General features: G+C 46.8%; 1 protein-coding gene across 1 annotated transcript in view; it reads right to left on the bottom strand.

The window, feature by feature from the left end:
- Positions 1–16,999, bottom strand: part of LOC149438008 (uncharacterized) — a 97,894-nt gene extending 80,895 nt beyond the window's left edge. Inside the window, exon 1 of the mRNA XM_089660345.1 lies at positions 16,933–16,999. Within this exon, the coding sequence (XP_089516471.1) occupies positions 16,933–16,999 (67 nt within the window). The remainder of the gene's footprint in view (positions 1–16,932) is intronic.

The following is a 16,999-nucleotide window of genomic DNA, read 5'->3' as shown; positions in this document are numbered from 1 at the left end:
TCCTCGAGGCGAGCGTGGGAGGAGGTGATGAGGGAGCTAGAGAGGAGGATATCATGGGAGGAGCGGAGCGGGCGATTTGGGCGATATCTGTGGTTGGTGATGTAGCTAGGGGCAGTGTTGTGGATGGCTTTGTAAGCTGTGGTTAGTATTTTGAATTTTATATGTTAGGTAAGTGGAAGCCAGTGGAGGGATTGGCAGAGAGGGGTGGAGGACACTGAGTGGAGGTCAGTGAAGGGATTGGCAGAGAGGGGTGGAGGACACTGAATGGAGGCCAGTGGAGGGATTGGCAGAAACGGGTAGAGGACACTGAGCGGAGGTCAGTGAAGGGATTGGCAGAGAGGGGTGGAGGACACTGAATGGAGGCCAGTAGAGGGATTGGCAGAGAGGGGTGGAGGACACTGAATGGAGGCCAGAGGAGGGCTTGGCAGAAACGGGTAGAGGACACTGAGCGGAGGTCAGTGGAGGGATTGGCAGAAACGGGTAGAGGACACTGAGCAGAGGTCAGTGAAGGGATTGGCAGAGAGGGGCAGCAGTCGCTGATCGGTTGGTAAGGTGTATGAGTCTAGCAGCAGCATTCATAATAGACTGAAGGGGGGATAGCCTGTGTAACGGTAGACCAGTGAGGAGGGAGTTGCAGTAATCAATTCAGTTAGGAGAAACCTTGGTGACAATTGTGTGAATCTCGTGTGAAAACATTTAAAACTGATCAGTGATACTGAAAGTAAGAAGTGAAAAATGTCTTCTTTGATTTATTAATAATGAGACTATTATTACATTTGTACTGGAAATGACGGCAAGATTATTTACAAATGAAATAAAAGCTTTCTTCTTTTTTTTTTTGGAATTTTGTGCATTTTATTTATAAATGTAAAACAAAAATAAGAAAAATGGAAAAAAAAGATTAATAATACATTCAATATAAAAAAATCTTTAATTTGGATCTTCACCCCTCTCATAAAAATGACAACAAAGGCACCTTTAGAAATGTTCAGTATTGGCAATGTTTATAGATAATAGCAGGCCTGTTATTCTTTGCAAACTATAATTTATTACTCTCCATTTTTATCAGGGTGGCCATTTTTAGTAAGGGCAGATTAATCCATTTCCTTTAATGTCATGGAACTCTGGGACAGCCTCCTGAAACATGTGACAGGAACTTCCTAGGATGCATCTCTGAGGCCCTGGTTACATCAGCAATATCTCAATCCCCCAGGAAGTCAAAAAGGAATATTGGAAGTTAACTAGTTTAGGATACTGGATGTGTTACACACTCCCAAAAAAGTCATCGTAATACACAGGACAGGTGTAGCACATCCATCCCTTCCACCCTGCTGCCATGACCAAGTCCCCCCAGCTGCCTGGAAATTATTGGCTTACTCAAAGCCATAAGTTGCTGTGTACATAGAACAGCTCTAGCAGATTCTGCAGTGCAAAAAGCTTTTACTCCATGTACACCGTACAGACAGGAGATAGAGAGATACAAAGTAACATTGTTTATAAACATCGATCAGACGGGAGATAGAGAGATACAAAGTAACATTGTTTATAAACATCGATCCGACGGAAGATAGAGAGATACAAAGTAACATTGTTTATAAACATCGATCAGACGGGAGATGGAGAGATACAAAGTAACATTGTTTATAAACATCGATCAGATGGGAGATAGAGAGATACAAAGTAACATTGTTTATAAACATCGATCAGACGGGAGATGGAGAGATACAAAGTAACATTGTTTATAAACATCGATCAGATGGGAGATAGAGAGATACAAAGTAACATTGTTTATAAACATCGATCAGATGGGAGATGGAGAGATACAAAGTAACATTGTTTATAAACATCGATCAGATGGGAGACGGAGAGATACAAAGTAACATTGTTTATAAACATCGATCAGATGGGAGACGGAGAGATACAAAGTAACATTGTTTATAAACATCGATCAGATGGGAGACGGAGAGATACAAAGTAACATTGTTTATAAACATCGATCAGACGGGAGATGGAGAGATACAAAGTAACATTGTTTATACACATCGATCAGACGGGAGATAGAGAGATACAAAGTAACATTGTTTATAAACATCGATCAGACTGGAGATAGAGAGATACAAAGTAACATTGTTTATAAACATCGATCAGACGGGAGATGGAGAGATACAAAGTAACATTGTTTATACACATCGATCAGACGGGAGATAGAGAGATACAAAGTAACATTGTTTATAAACATCGATCAGACGGGAGATAGATACAAAGTAACATTGTTTATAAACATCGATCAGACGGGAGATAGAGGGATACATGTGTTTAAATTGAGCCTTAAAAATATTCTAACAATAATTGTTATATAGTTTTGATGAATGATGACCCCAGACATTGTCTGTCACTATACAGTGCTTTGAATAAGTCTTCCCCCACCCCTGAGATGTCCCCCATGTTGTCATGTTACAATGTATTCCCCTCCCCCCTGAAATGTCCCCATGTTGTCATGTTACAATGTATTCCTTCCCCCCTGAAATGTCCCCATGTTGTCATGTTACAATGTATTCCCCCTCCCCTCTGAAATGTCCCCCATGTTGTCATGTTACAATGTATTCCCCCTCCCCCTAAAATGTCCCCCATGTTGTCATGTTACAATGTATTCCCCTCCCCCCTGAAATGTCCCCATGTTGTCATGTTACAATGTATTCCCCCTCCCCCCTGAAATGCCCCCATGTTGTCATGTTACAATGTATTCCCCCCCATGTTGTCAAGTTACAATGTATTCCCCTCTTCCCTGAAATGTCCCCCATGTTGTCATGTTACAATGTATTCCCCCCCCCCCCATGTTGTCAAGTTACAATGTATTCCCCCTCCCCCCTGAAATGTCCCCCATGTTGTCATGTTACAATGTATTCCCCTCCCCCCTGAAATGTCCCCCATGTTGTCATGTTACAATGTATTCCCCTCCCCCCAGAAATGTCCCTCATGTTGTCATGTTACAATGTATTCCCCTCCCCCCTGAAATGTCCCCCATGTTGTCATGTTACAATGTATTCCCCCTCCCCCCTGAAATGTCCCCCATGTTGTCATGTTACAATGTATTCCCCTCCCCCCTGAAATGTCCCCCATGTTGTCATGTTACAATGTATTCCCCTCCCCCTGAAATGTCCCCCATGTTGTCATGTTACAATGTATTCCCCCTCCCCCTGAAATGTCCCCCATGTTGTCATGTTACAATGTATTCCCCCTCCCCCTCCCCCTGAAATGTCCCCCATGTTGTCATGTTACAATATATTCCCCCCCTGAAATGTCCCCCATGTTGTCATGTTACAATGTATACTCCCTCCTCCTCCCCCCTGAGATGTCCCCCATGTTGTCATGTTACAATGTATTCCTTCCCCCTGAAATGCCCCCCATGTTATCATGTTACAATGTATTCCCCTCCCCCCTGAAATGCCCCCCATGTTATCATGTTACAATGTATTCCCCTCCCCCCTGAAATGTCCCCCATGTTGTCATGTTACAATGTATTCCCCCTCCCCCTAAAATGTCCCCCATGTTGTCATGTTACAATGTATTCCCCTCCCCCCTGAAATGTCCCCATGTTGTCATGTTACAATGTATTCCCCCTCCCCCCTGAATTGCCCCCATGTTGTCATGTTACAATGTATTCCCCCCCATGTTGTCAAGTTACAATGTATTCCCCTCTTCCCTGAAATGTCCCCCATGTTGTCATGTTACAATGTATTCCCCCCCCCCCATGTTGTCAAGTTACAATGTATTCCCCCTCCCCCCTGAAATGTCCCCCATGTTGTCATGTTACAATGTATTCCCCTCCCCCCTGAAATGTCCCCCATGTTGTCATGTTACAATGTATTCCCCTCCCCCCTGAAATGTCCCTCATGTTGTCATGTTACAATGTATTCCCCTCCCCCCTGAAATGTCCCCCATGTTGTCATGTTACAATGTATTCCCCTCCCCCCTGAAATGTCCCCCATGTTGTCATGTTACAATGTATTCCCCCTCCCCCCTGAAATGTCCCCCATGTTGTCATGTTACAATGTATTCCCCCTCCCCCCTGAAATGTCCCCCATGTTGTCATGTTACAATGTATTCCCCCTCCCCCCTGAAATGTCCCCCATGTTGTCATGTTACAATGTATTTATTGGGATTGGATGTGATGGACACAAAGTGGCACATAATTGTGAAGTGGAAGGAAAATGAGAAATGGTTTCCAACATTTGTGACCAATAAATCTGTGAGAAGTGTGGCGACATTTGTATTCAATAATCTATATGTGAACCCCAATACTTCATATACAATAAATAGGAGAACAATATCCCCTTATAATCAATAATAGATAACTAAGTCCAATAAGACATAGACCCCACAACCTCCCCACCCCCTCTCCTAAGTAAGATAATCCACAAATATACACAATATTGACACACATATATTAAATGCCGTGAAAGTGAGAAATCTCCTGAAGGACAACATCCGTGAAAAAATATAGTGACATAAAGGCATGTAAACTTTCCATGTCCTGGATAAACTGGTGTGAAAGGAATAATAGTGATCCCACTGGGGGATAAAGACAAAGCGAATCAGTGAATCCACTACTTGTGGTAAACGTGCGAAAAAAGAAAGAGGAATCCAAGGAATAAACGCATGTATAAGGACAAAAAGTGTGAAGTGTTGTTCGAAGTCACTTATTTTCATGCTCATTTAGAACCCCCATTTGGGGTTACAGTATCACGTCTACAGGCATTTTGCCTTTTTTTTTGTGTGGTGGTCACAGATCCCCAGTAGGGGGTCACTATTGTGTATATAGCCCCCCCCACCCCCCACCTCACCCCCTCGGTCTCCGCCCGAATCACACACCTACTGAGCGACATATCAGACTGGATGTCACTCAACTTCCTTAAACTAAACCTCTCCAAAACCGAGTTTCTTGTCTTCCCCCCCAGCCCGGACACCACCCCCCATTGACTTCTCCATCATGTCCAACAACGCCACCATCAAACCCGCCCCGCAGGCCAGAGCACTTGGTGTCATTCTGGACTCCAACCTATCCTTCCAGCCCCAAGTCCAATCACTAACAAACTCGTGCAGACTCCACCTCCGAAACATGCAGACTCCACCTCCGCAACATGCAGACTCCACCTCCGCAACATGCAGACTCCACCTCCGCAACATCGCCAAAATCTGCACGTTCCTAACCCCAGAAACCACTAAACAGCTCATCCACTCCCTCATCATATCACGACTCGACTACTGCAACTCCCTCCTCACTGGCCTGCCTCGCCGCTGGCTATCCCCGCTTCAGTCCATCCTGAATACGGCTGCCAGACTCATTCACCTTTCCAACCGCTCTATTTCCGCCAACCCCCTCTGCCAATCCCTCCACTGGCCTCCACTCAGTGTCCTCCACCCCTCTCTGCCAATCCCTCCACTGGCCTCCACTCAGTGTCCTCCACCCCCCTCTGCCAATCCCTCCACTGGCTTCCGATTGCACAACGGATCAAATTCAAAATCCTAACACTGACGTACAAAGCTGTCCACCATACTGCCCCGAACTACATCACTGACCTAATATCCAAGTACCACCCAACACACACACTCCGCTCCTCACAAGACCTCCTTCTCTCTAGTTCCCTGGTCTCCTCCTCCCATGCCCGCCTCCAGGACTTCTCCAGGGTGTCACCCATCCTCTGGAACTCCCTGCCCCAACCCATCAGATTATCACCTACTCTCCTCTCCTTTAGGCGCACCCTGAAAACCCATCTCTTCAGGGAAGCCTACCCCACCCCCTGCTAACTTGCCGACCTCCTCCACTCTTCCCACCACTCCATCCCCCACAGCTATTTCTTCCTGTGCCACCACCCCCTCCCTCCTAGATTGTAAGCTCCAAGGAGCAGGGCCCTCAATCCCCTCATGTTTTGCATTGTATTGGTATTGTTCTGTCACATGTTCTGTCCCCCTTTGTAATGTACAGCGCTGAGCGAACTATTGGCGCTTTATAAATACTGTATAATAATAATAATAATAATAATATAGTGATTATTAGTGATTTCCAGGCATTGAGACTGATTTTTTCTTTCTTCCTTAATTACCACATTTGTGGTTTCACAGATTCACTTTATTTATCCCATATTGGGATCACTGGTTGTTTTCTTTCACAGGTTATTTTGAGCTCATACATGCGTTTGATTCCTCTTTCTTTTTTCCTTCCTCTTTCTTTTTTTGTACGTTTACCACAAGTGGGATCACTATTATTTCTTTCACACCAGTTTATCCAGGACACGGAAAGTTTACATGCCTTTATGTCACTATATTTTTTCACTGATGTTGTCCTTCAGGAGTTTTCTCACTTTCACGGCATTTAATATATGTGTGTCAATATTGTGTATATTTGTGGATTATCTTACTTAGGAGAGGGGGTGGGGAGGTTGTGGGGTCTATGTCTTATTGGACTTAGTTATCTATTATTGATTATGAGGGGAAATTGTTCTATTTATTGTATATGAAGTATTGGGGTTCACATATAGATTATTAGCGCAGCACCACAATTTACAATTTGGGTTGACCATTTTTTTGGTATATGGTTAGGTGTTAGCAGCTTTAGTCACAGTTCCATCTAAGCGCAGGAGGACTTTGAATATTGATTATGGCATTTGCATTCAGCCCCCTTTACTCTGATACCCCTAACTAAAATCTAGTGGAACCAATTGCCTTCAGAAGTCACCTAATTAGTACATAGAGTCCCCCTGTGTGTCACGTGATCCCAGTATAAATCCAGATGTTCTGTGAAGACCTCAGAGGTTTGTTAGAGAACATTAGTGAAGAAACAGCATCATGAAGGCCAAGGAACACACCAGACAGGTCAGGGATAAAGTTGTGGAGAAGTTTAAAGCAGGGTTATGTAATAAAAAAAATCTCCCAAGCTTTGACCATCTCACGGAGCGCTGTTCAATCCATCATCTGAAAATGGGAAGTGTACGGCACAACTGCCAACCTACCAAGACATGGCCGTCCACCTAAACTGACCGACCGGGTAAGGAGAGCATTCATCAGAGAAGCAGCCAAGAGGCCCATGGGAACTGTGGAGGAGATGCAGAGATCCACAGCTCAGGGGGGGAATCTGTCCACAGGACAACTATTAGTCGTCACTCCACAAATCTGGCCTTTATGGAAGAGTGACAAGAAGAAAGCCATTGTTGGAGGAAAGCCGTAAGAAGTCCCATTTGCAGTTTGTGAGAAGCCATGTGGGGGACACAGCAAACATGTGGAAGAAGGGGCTCTGGTCAGAGGAGACCAAAATGGGACTTTTTGGCCTAAAAGCAAAACACTATATGTGGTGGAAAACTAACACTGCCCATCCCCCTGAACATACCATCCCCATCATGAAACATGGTGGTGGCAGCATCATGTGGTGGGGATGCTTTTCTTCAGCAGGGACAGGGAAGCTGGTCAGAGTTGATGGGAAGATGGATGGAGCAAAATACAGGGCAATCTTAGAAGAAAACCTGTTATAGTCTGCAGAAGACTTGAGACCGGGGCGGAGGTTCCCCTTCCAGCAGGACAACGACCCGAAACATCCAGCCAGAGCTACAATGGAATGGTTCCGATCAAAGCATCTTCATGTGTTAGAATGGCCCAGTCACAGTCCAGACCCAAATCCAATGGAGGATCTGTGACCAGACCTGAAAATTGCTGTTCCCAGACGCCCTCCATCCAATCTGACAGCTTGAGGGATTCTGCAAAGAAGAACGGGCAGAAATGTCCCTCTCTAGATATGCAAAGAGACATCCCCAAAAAGACTTGCAGCTGGAATTGCAGCCAAAGGGGGTCCTACAAAGTATTGACTCCGGGGGGGGCCGAATACAAATACCGCCACACTTTTCACAGATTTATTGGTCACAAATGTTGGAAACCATTTCTCATTTTCCTTCCACTTCACAATTATGTGCCACTTTGTGTCGGTCCATCACATCCAATCCCAATAAATACATTGTAACATGACAACATGGGGGGGGGGATACATTGTAACATGGCAACATGGGGGACATTTCAGGGGGGAGGGGGAATACATTGTAACATGACAACATGGGGGACATTTCAGGGGGGAGGGGAATACATTGTAACATGACAACATGGGGGACATTTCAGGGGGGAAGGGGAATACATTGTAACATGACAACATGGGGGACATTTCAGGGGGGAGGGGAATACATTGTAACATGACAACATGGGGGACATTTCAGGGGGGAGGGGGAATACATTGTAACATGACAACATGGGGGACATTTCAGGGGGAGGGGAATACATTGTAAAATGACAACATGGGGGACATTTTGGGGGGATACATTGTAACATGACAACATGGGGGACATTTCAGGGGGTGTGAAGACTTTTTCAAGGAACTGTAGAACAGACATATCCTGCCTCCCTCATTATAGTCAGATAAAAGAAAGTGTTGCCGGAGGAAAGAGGGAAGGAAATGGTTGCGATAACCCGAGTGATAATGTTGCTCTGCTCCCCGCAGTTCACTGATACATTGTATCTTCTATCCAATCATAGAGACTCCAATATACTCCCCGTCCAGCCCCAGCCAATGTCAGCCTCTCATAGCGTTTGACCTGCTGCCAGCAAACCGTCCAAATCTGCGCACTGCACTGTACAATCTATACTACACACAGACCCGCTCTGCACACTGCGCTGTACAATCTATACTACACACAGACCCGCTCTGCACACTGCGCTGTACAATCTATACTACACACAGACCCGCTCTGCACACTGCGCTGTACAATCTATACTACACACAGACCCGCTCTGCACACCGCGCTGTACAATCTATACTACACACAGACCCGCTCTGCACACCGCGCTGTACAATCTATACTACACACAGACCCGCTCTGCACACCGCGCTGTACAATCTATACTACACACAGACCCGCTCTGCACACCGCGCTGTACAATCTATACTACACACAGACCCGCTCTGCACACCGCGCTGTACAATCTATACTACACACAGACCCGCTCTGCACACCGCGCTGTACAATCTATACTACACACAGACCCGCTCTGCACACCGCGCTGTACAATCTATACTACACACAGACCCGCTCTGCACACCGCACTGTACAATCTATACTACACACAGACCCGCTCTGCACACCGCACTGTACAATCTATACTACACACAGACCCGCTCTGCACACTGCGCTGTACAATCTATACTACACACAGACCCGCTCTGCACACCGCGCTGTACAATCTAAACTACACACAGGCCCGCTCTGCACACTGCGCCGTACAATCTATACTACACACAGACCCGCTCTGCACACCGCGCCGTACAATCTATACTACACACAGACCCGCTCTGCACACCGTGCTGTACAATCTATACTACACACAGACCCGCTCTGCACACTGCGCCGTACAATCTATACTACACACAGACCCGCTCTGCACACCGTGCTGTACAATCTATACTACACACAGACCCGCTCTGCACACTGCGCTGTACAATCTATACTACACACAGACCCGCTCTGCACACCGCGCCGTACAATCTATACTACACACAGACCCACTCTGCACACCGCACTGTACAATCTATACTACACACAGACCCGCTCTGCACACCGCACTGTACAATCTATACTACGCACAGACCCGCTCTGCACACCACGCTGTACAATCTATACTACGCACAGACCCGCTCTGCACACTGCGCTGTACAATCTATACTACACACAGACCCGCTCTGCACACTGCGCCGTACAATCTATACTACACACAGACCCGTTCTGCATACCGCGCTGTACATTCTATACTACACACAGACCCGCTCTGCACACTGCGCTGTACAATCTATACTACACACAGACCCGCTCTGCACACCGCTCTGTACAATCTATACTACACACAGACCCGCTCTGCACACCGCGCCGTACAATCTATACTACACACAGACCCGCTCTGTACACTGCGTTGTACAATCTATACTACACACAGACCCGCTCTGCACACTGCGCTGTACAATCTATACTACACACAGACCCATTCTGCACACTGCGCTGTACAATCTATACTACACACAGACCCGCTCTGCACACCGCGCTGTACAATCTATACTACACACAGACCCGCTCTGCACACCGCGCTGTACAATCTATACTACACACAGACCCGCTCTGCACACCGCGCCGTACAATCTATACTACACACAGACCCGCTCTGCACACCGCGCTGTACAATCTATACTACACACAGACCCGATCTGCACACCGCGCTGTACAATCTATACTACACACAGACCCGCTCTGCACACCGCGCTGTACAATCTATACCACACACAGACCCGCTCTGCACACCGCGCTGTACAGTCTATAAAATTTTACATATAATCTATGTAAAATCTAAGCTGCCCTAGACTCCTTAGCACCCCTAACCACATGTAGCATTAGACCCCGACCGCTTCAACCCTGGCAGAAGGACCACACTAAACATCTAAACGATGCAGCCGCGCGCTGGAACAATTATGGCACAAAACCAGATCCTCTCAAGCGTTCTCCATCTACAAATCCACCTTCCTCACCTCGCCTCCTCCCTCCACGCCACCAAACAAGCCTACTTCATAACCCTCATCAACACCCTCTCCACCTGTCCTCACCGGCTCTTCTCCACTTTCAAATCCCTACTCTCTCCCCCCCACCCCCACCCAGTACCTCACTCACTGCCCACAAGATTGCCAATCACTTCCAAAATAAGATCGATGCAATCCATAAGGACATCACCAATGCTCAACCTACCTCCCTACCCAGCCTCCCTCCCACCATTACCCCATCAACTCTCCCCTCCTCTGACCTCGCAACCGCCCTGCCCCCCACCACACCTATCGTCCCGCACACTATTGTAGTGGATTGTGATAGACAGTCCACGTTTTATTAGATGATCAGTAAAATGACAATTTTATAGTCTTGCTACTTTCTGTTTCTTGCTCTTTAAATTCCTTACTCTCTTAAGTAAACAATCAGATATAGGTTGACAGAACAATGATGATAATTAAGATGGCGCCTTCATCCGGAGTCTCACCCTTGGTGACTCATTAGGAGAAAAGTATCTTTTAATGTTAACAACCCCCATAAAAGGGAATGAGTCTTTTTGGGGAAAATGATTGGAAGATATCAACACGGATGAAAGAACACGCAGAAACTCAGTGGACTTTTCACCCAATCAATGTATATGCTTTGCCTGCATCATAAGCCCTATAAATGATACTGTTAGTTCCTCAATAAAACAGAATTTTAGGAAGTTGGCAAACTGCGAAGTGTCAGTGTCTTACTTCCACGTGCACGTCTTCTCACATTAATTTGGCCCACTGGTAGATCACGGTAAATGGTCTGTAAGTGACCGAGTCCAAAACACTATAACCTCCCCAACACTCCGCTCCTTCAGCCTTGCTACCACTGAAGAGGTTACTAAGGTCTTCTTAGAAGCCCATCTCACCACTTGCCCACTTGACCCTGTCCCCACACAACTCCTCCGGTCTCCCTCCTCCTCCATCCTACACTCACTCACCCACATCTTCAATCTTTCCCTTTCTACTGGCACATTCCCCTCCCCACTAAAGCATGCGCACATCACCCCCATACTCAAAAAACCCTCCCTGGACCCCACCGACCTGAACAACCTTAGACCCATCTCCCTGCTGCCATTTACTTCCTTGAGCGCTTAGTCTACAATCAACTAAGCACCCACCTCACTGACAACAATCTCCTAGATCCACTACAGTCTGGCTTCCGTCCCCTACACTCCACCGAAACCACTCTACTCAAAATCACTAATGACCTGCTAACCGCCAAACCTAATGGCCACTACTCAGTCCTCCTACTCCTCGACCTCTCCGCGGCCTTCGACACAGTTGACCACCCCCTCCTCCTTAATAAACTACATTCCCTTGGCATAAGAGACTCCGCTCTCTCCTGGCTCTCCTCCTATTTATCACAACGCTCCTTCAACATTACCTATAATGCTACCACCTCCCCCACCCTCCCCCTCTCTGTTGGGGTCCCCCAAGGCTCTGTCCTCAGGCCCCTTCTCTTCTCCATCTACACCTCCTCTCTCGGCAAACTGATACACTCCCACGGCTTCAACTATCACCTCTATGCCGATGACACGCAAATTTACCTCTCCACCCCTCAACTCACCCCTTCAGTCTCCGCCCGTATCACCCACCTACTGAACGACATATCAGACTGGATGTCGCTCCATTTCCTCAAATTGAACCTTTCCAAAACTGAGCTCCTGATTTTCCCCCCAGCCCGTGCCCCCCCCCCCTCTCCATCACGACCAACAACGCCACCATCAGTCCCACCCCACAAGCCAAAGTCCTAGGTGTCACTCTAGACTCAAACCTGTCCTTCCAACCCCATGTCCAATCGCTGGCAAACTCATGCAGACTCCACCTCTGCAACATCTCCAAAATACGTACGTTCCTAACCCCAGACACTACTAAACTACTCGTTCACTCCCTTATTATCTCACATCTGGACTACTGCAACTCCCTCCTCACCGGCCTGCCTCATCGCAGACTATCCCCGCCTCAGTATATCCTAAACTCAGCAGCCAGATTCATTCACCTCACCAACCGCTCCGCTTCTGCCACCCCCCTCTGTCGTTCCCTGCACTGGCTCCCGATTGCCCAACGCGTTAAATTCAAACTACTAACACTGACATACAAAGCCATTCATAATGCTGCCCCATACTACCTCACTGACCTGATACCCAAATACCACCCAACCCGTAATCTTCGCTCCTCACAAGACCTCCTACTTTCTAGCTCCCGGGTATCCACCTCCCACGCTTGACTGCAGGACTTCTCTAGGACTTGCCCCATCCTCTGAAACTCACTACCCCTATCCGTCAGACTGTCACCTATCCTCCTCACCTTTAGGCGCACCCTGAAAACCCATCTCTTCAGGGAAGCCTACCCCGCCCTCACCTAACAGCCGATCTCCTCCACTCCTCCTACCACTCCATCCCCCACAGCCACTTCCTTCTGTACCACTACCCCCTCCCTCCTAGATTGTAAGCTCGAAAGAGCAGGACCCTCGATCCCCTCATGTTCTGTTTTGTTACTGTATTGTCTCATGTTCTGTCCCCACTATAATGTACAGAGCTCAGCAAACCTTTTAGCGCTATATAAATACTGTATAATAATAATAATATTGTAACCATTCTGTCTCCCTGTATATTGTAGAGCGCTGGGCACACTGTTGGCGTATATAAATCCTGAATAATAATAACAATGATAATAATTCCGGGATATCTTGGTGTTCCTGTATATACCAGGACTCTTCTTTACCCGAGGTGATGGGTTTTCCTGTGCCTGGTGGGTAGGTGTACATACTATATACTAAATATAACATCGCGAAGACAGAAGTAAGAGATTTGACAATTGATGTCATTTGTTTCAACATTTTTATTATTCAGAGATTGCATCCGAGAATATGTGAGATTTGCATAACATCTGCTTTTATTTCCCTTTTACTGAAATCTTGTCTGGCCGGCAGATTTGAATTGGAAGATTTCCTAACCATGAAGACGGCCTTCCCCATTTCATTCATCGAGTTACATAAACTTCAGAAGGACTTTCATTGTTATAGATTGTTCCCATTCAATTCATTCCCAAAGTCCCTCCTGAATACCTGTCTGTAAAAGGCTGCCTGGGACATCTCCATCATCCAGGGATCGTTCAGTAACTGTATGAAAATATAACTAACGTCACAATATACAGAAACAGGAACATTCTTCAGGAAGGTGCCATCATTTATGATTGAAAAGTCCTCCATGACCTCCAGTCAGTGACTTTGCCTGGACTGAGATGAAGTCATCAGTCTGCTGCAGGTGAAGGACCCTGACCCAGTGGGAGATCCCTCCCTACCCCTTCAGCATAGTCCTCTTCTGGAAAGAGATGTATTTACTGCAAGGTAAACAAGGTGCTTGCCTAGGGTGGCATTATTCAGGAGGATTACGCCACCCCCGGAAGAAGAGACACATGTGGCATGGGGACCGGGTGGGATTCAAGAGAGGTTCTTGAGGTGCTTGATGGTGTATGCAGAGCCCAACTCTCGTTCCCAGTGATATCCAGAGCTGTGAAGGCGAGTGTCTTTCCTTCACCGGGGAAGGAGGGGGGTGGCGGTGGTTGTATGGAGGGTGGTGGTAGTGGAGGGCCAGGGGGTGGGGTGGTGTTGGTCGGTGGAAGGCGGCCAATATTTATGTTGCCTAGGGCTTCACAAAACCTAAATACAGCACTGCTTCTGCCTGTAATATACCCAAATGGTCTCCTGCCCACAATGACCATCCATGTGAACGGCAATTTCCCACAGTTATGCAGTGTGAAGGGTCACTTCTTCACCGATCACCAGTGCAAGGGGGCTTTTCTCCACTCCCTACTAATGTAAGGAGGCTTTTCTCCACTCCCTACTAATGTAAGGAGGCATTTCTCCCCTCCCCACTAATGTAAGGAGGCTTTTATCCACTCCCCACTAATGTAAGGAGGCTTTTCTCCACTCCCCACTAATGTAAGGAGGCATTTCTCCACTCCCCACTAATGTAAGGAGGCTTTTCTCCACTCCCTACTAATGTAAGGAGACTTTTCTCTACTCCCCACTAATGTAAGGAGGCATTTCTCCACTCCCTACTAATGTAAAGAGGCTTTTCTCCACTCCCCGCTAATTTAAGGAGGCATTTCTCCACTCCCCACTAATGTAAGGAGGCTTTTCTCCACTCCCTACTAATGTAAGATTTTTCTCCACTCCCCACTAATGTAAGGAGGCATTTCTCCACTCCCTACTAATGTAAAGAGGCCTTTCTCCACTCCCTACTAATGTAAAGAGACTTATCTCCAATCCCTACTAATGTAAGGAAGCTTTTCTCCACTCCCTACTAATGTAAAGAGACTTTTCTCCACTCCCTACTAATGTAAGGAGGCTTTTCTCCACTCCCTACTAATGTAAAGAGACTTTTCTCCACTCCCTACTAATGTAAAGAGACTTTTCTCCACTCCCTACTAATGTAAAGAGACTTTTCTCCACTCCCTACTAATGTAAGGAGGCTTTTCTCCACTGACCGCTAATGTTAGGAGGCTTTTCTCCACTCGCCACTAATGTAAGGAGACTTTTCTCCACTCCCTACTAATGTAAGGAGGCATTTCTCCACTCCCTACTGTCAGGGCAGGGCTGTGGAACGGACAGGTAGGCCTAGTGGCAGGGTAACGCACTGGCTGACGACAACCACCACCAACAGACCGAAGTCCCTCAGGGCGCGGAGTCTAGGTCCCAGGCTGCCCTTCACCAGGGCCCCTGATGGTGGGGATGGACTTGACGCAGCCAGGTACCAGGTCGCGGCCCCCGAGACACCCCGACTGCGGTAATGGCCGCCGCCAATGGCATGTAGCTGGTGAGAATGACAATAGCGTAGTCAGGCAAGCTGGGTCGACAACAACGGGACAAAACGGTACAGAACAGTAGACAGAGAATCACAGGTCACGGGCCGGGTTCAGCAACGGAAGGTCAGATTGAAGGAAAACACAAAGAATGGTCTTAGTCACAAGCCGAGTCAGAATACCAGAAGAGTCACGAGCGTATACACAGAGCTGTAGGAAGACAAAGACACAAGACACAAGTGCAAAGAGCATGTGCGGATCACAGGCTTATATGTACTCAGCCACACCCCTCTGGGGGATGGACCTCAGAGACCTGAAGGCATAAAAGGATTCCCATCATGCACAGCAGAATCCAAGATGGACGCCAGCACATGGAGTAACAAAACTTCAGGGAAAAGGTAGGACCTTGACACCTACTAATGTAAAGAGACTTTTCTCCACTGACCGCTAATGTTAGGAGGCTTTTCTCCACTCCCCACTAATGTAAGGAGACTTTTCTCCACTCGCCACTAATGTAAGGAGACTTTTCTCCACTCGCCACTAATGTAAGGAGACTTTTCTCCACTCCCTACTAATGTAAGGAGACTTTTCTCCACTCCCTACTAATGTAAGGAGACTTTTCTCCACTCCCCACTAATGTAAGGAGACTTTTCTCCACTCCCCGCTAATGTAAGGAGGCATTTCTCCACTCCCTACTAATGTAAGGAGGCATTTCTCCACTCCCTACTAATGTAAAGAGGCCTTTCTCCACTCCCTACTAATGTAAAGAGACTTTTCTCCAATCCCTACTAATGTAAGGAAGCTTTTCTCCACTCCCTACTAATGTAAAGAGACTTTTCTCCACTCCCTACTAATGTAAAGAGGCTTTTCTCTACTCCCTACTAATGTAAAGAGACTTTTCTCCACTCCCTACTAATGTAAAGAGGCTTTTCTCCACTCCCTACTAATGTAAAGAGGCTTTTCTCCACTCCCTACTAATGTAAAGAGGTTTTTCTCCACTCCCTACTAATGTAAGGAGGCTTTTCTCCACTCCCTACTAATGTAAAGAGGCTTTTCTCCACTCCCCACTAATGTAAAGAGGCTTTTCTCCACTCCCTACTAATGTAAAGAGGCTTTTCTCCACTCCCTACTAATGTAAGGAGGCATTTCTCCACTCCCTACTAATGTAAGGAGACTGTTCTCCACTCCCTACTAATGTAAGGAGGCATTTCTCCACTCCCTACTAATGTAAGGAGACTTTTCTCCACTCCCCACTAATGTAAGGAGGCTTTTCTCTACTCCCCACTAATGTAAGGAGACTTCTCTCTACTCCCTACTAATGTAAGGAGACTTTTCTCCACTCCCCACTAATGTAAGGAGACTTCTCTCTACTCCCTACTAATGTAAGGAGACTTTTCTCCACTCCCTACTAATGTAAGGAGACTTTTCTCCACTCCCCACTAATGTAAGGGGGCAATTTTTCAGTGACCACTAACCTATATGCTTGGGAACTTTCTGGATTGGCTCTGCAATGCCGGAATTTTGAACCAGTTGCTGGGTCAT

Source organism: Staurois parvus, unplaced genomic scaffold (genome assembly GCF_062004578.1).
Source record: "Staurois parvus isolate SC_StPar_1 unplaced genomic scaffold, SC_StPar_1.0 ptg001227l, whole genome shotgun sequence".
NCBI classification, from domain to species: domain Eukaryota; kingdom Metazoa; phylum Chordata; class Amphibia; order Anura; family Ranidae; genus Staurois; species Staurois parvus.
This window is presented reverse-complemented; position numbering and strand designations above follow the sequence as displayed.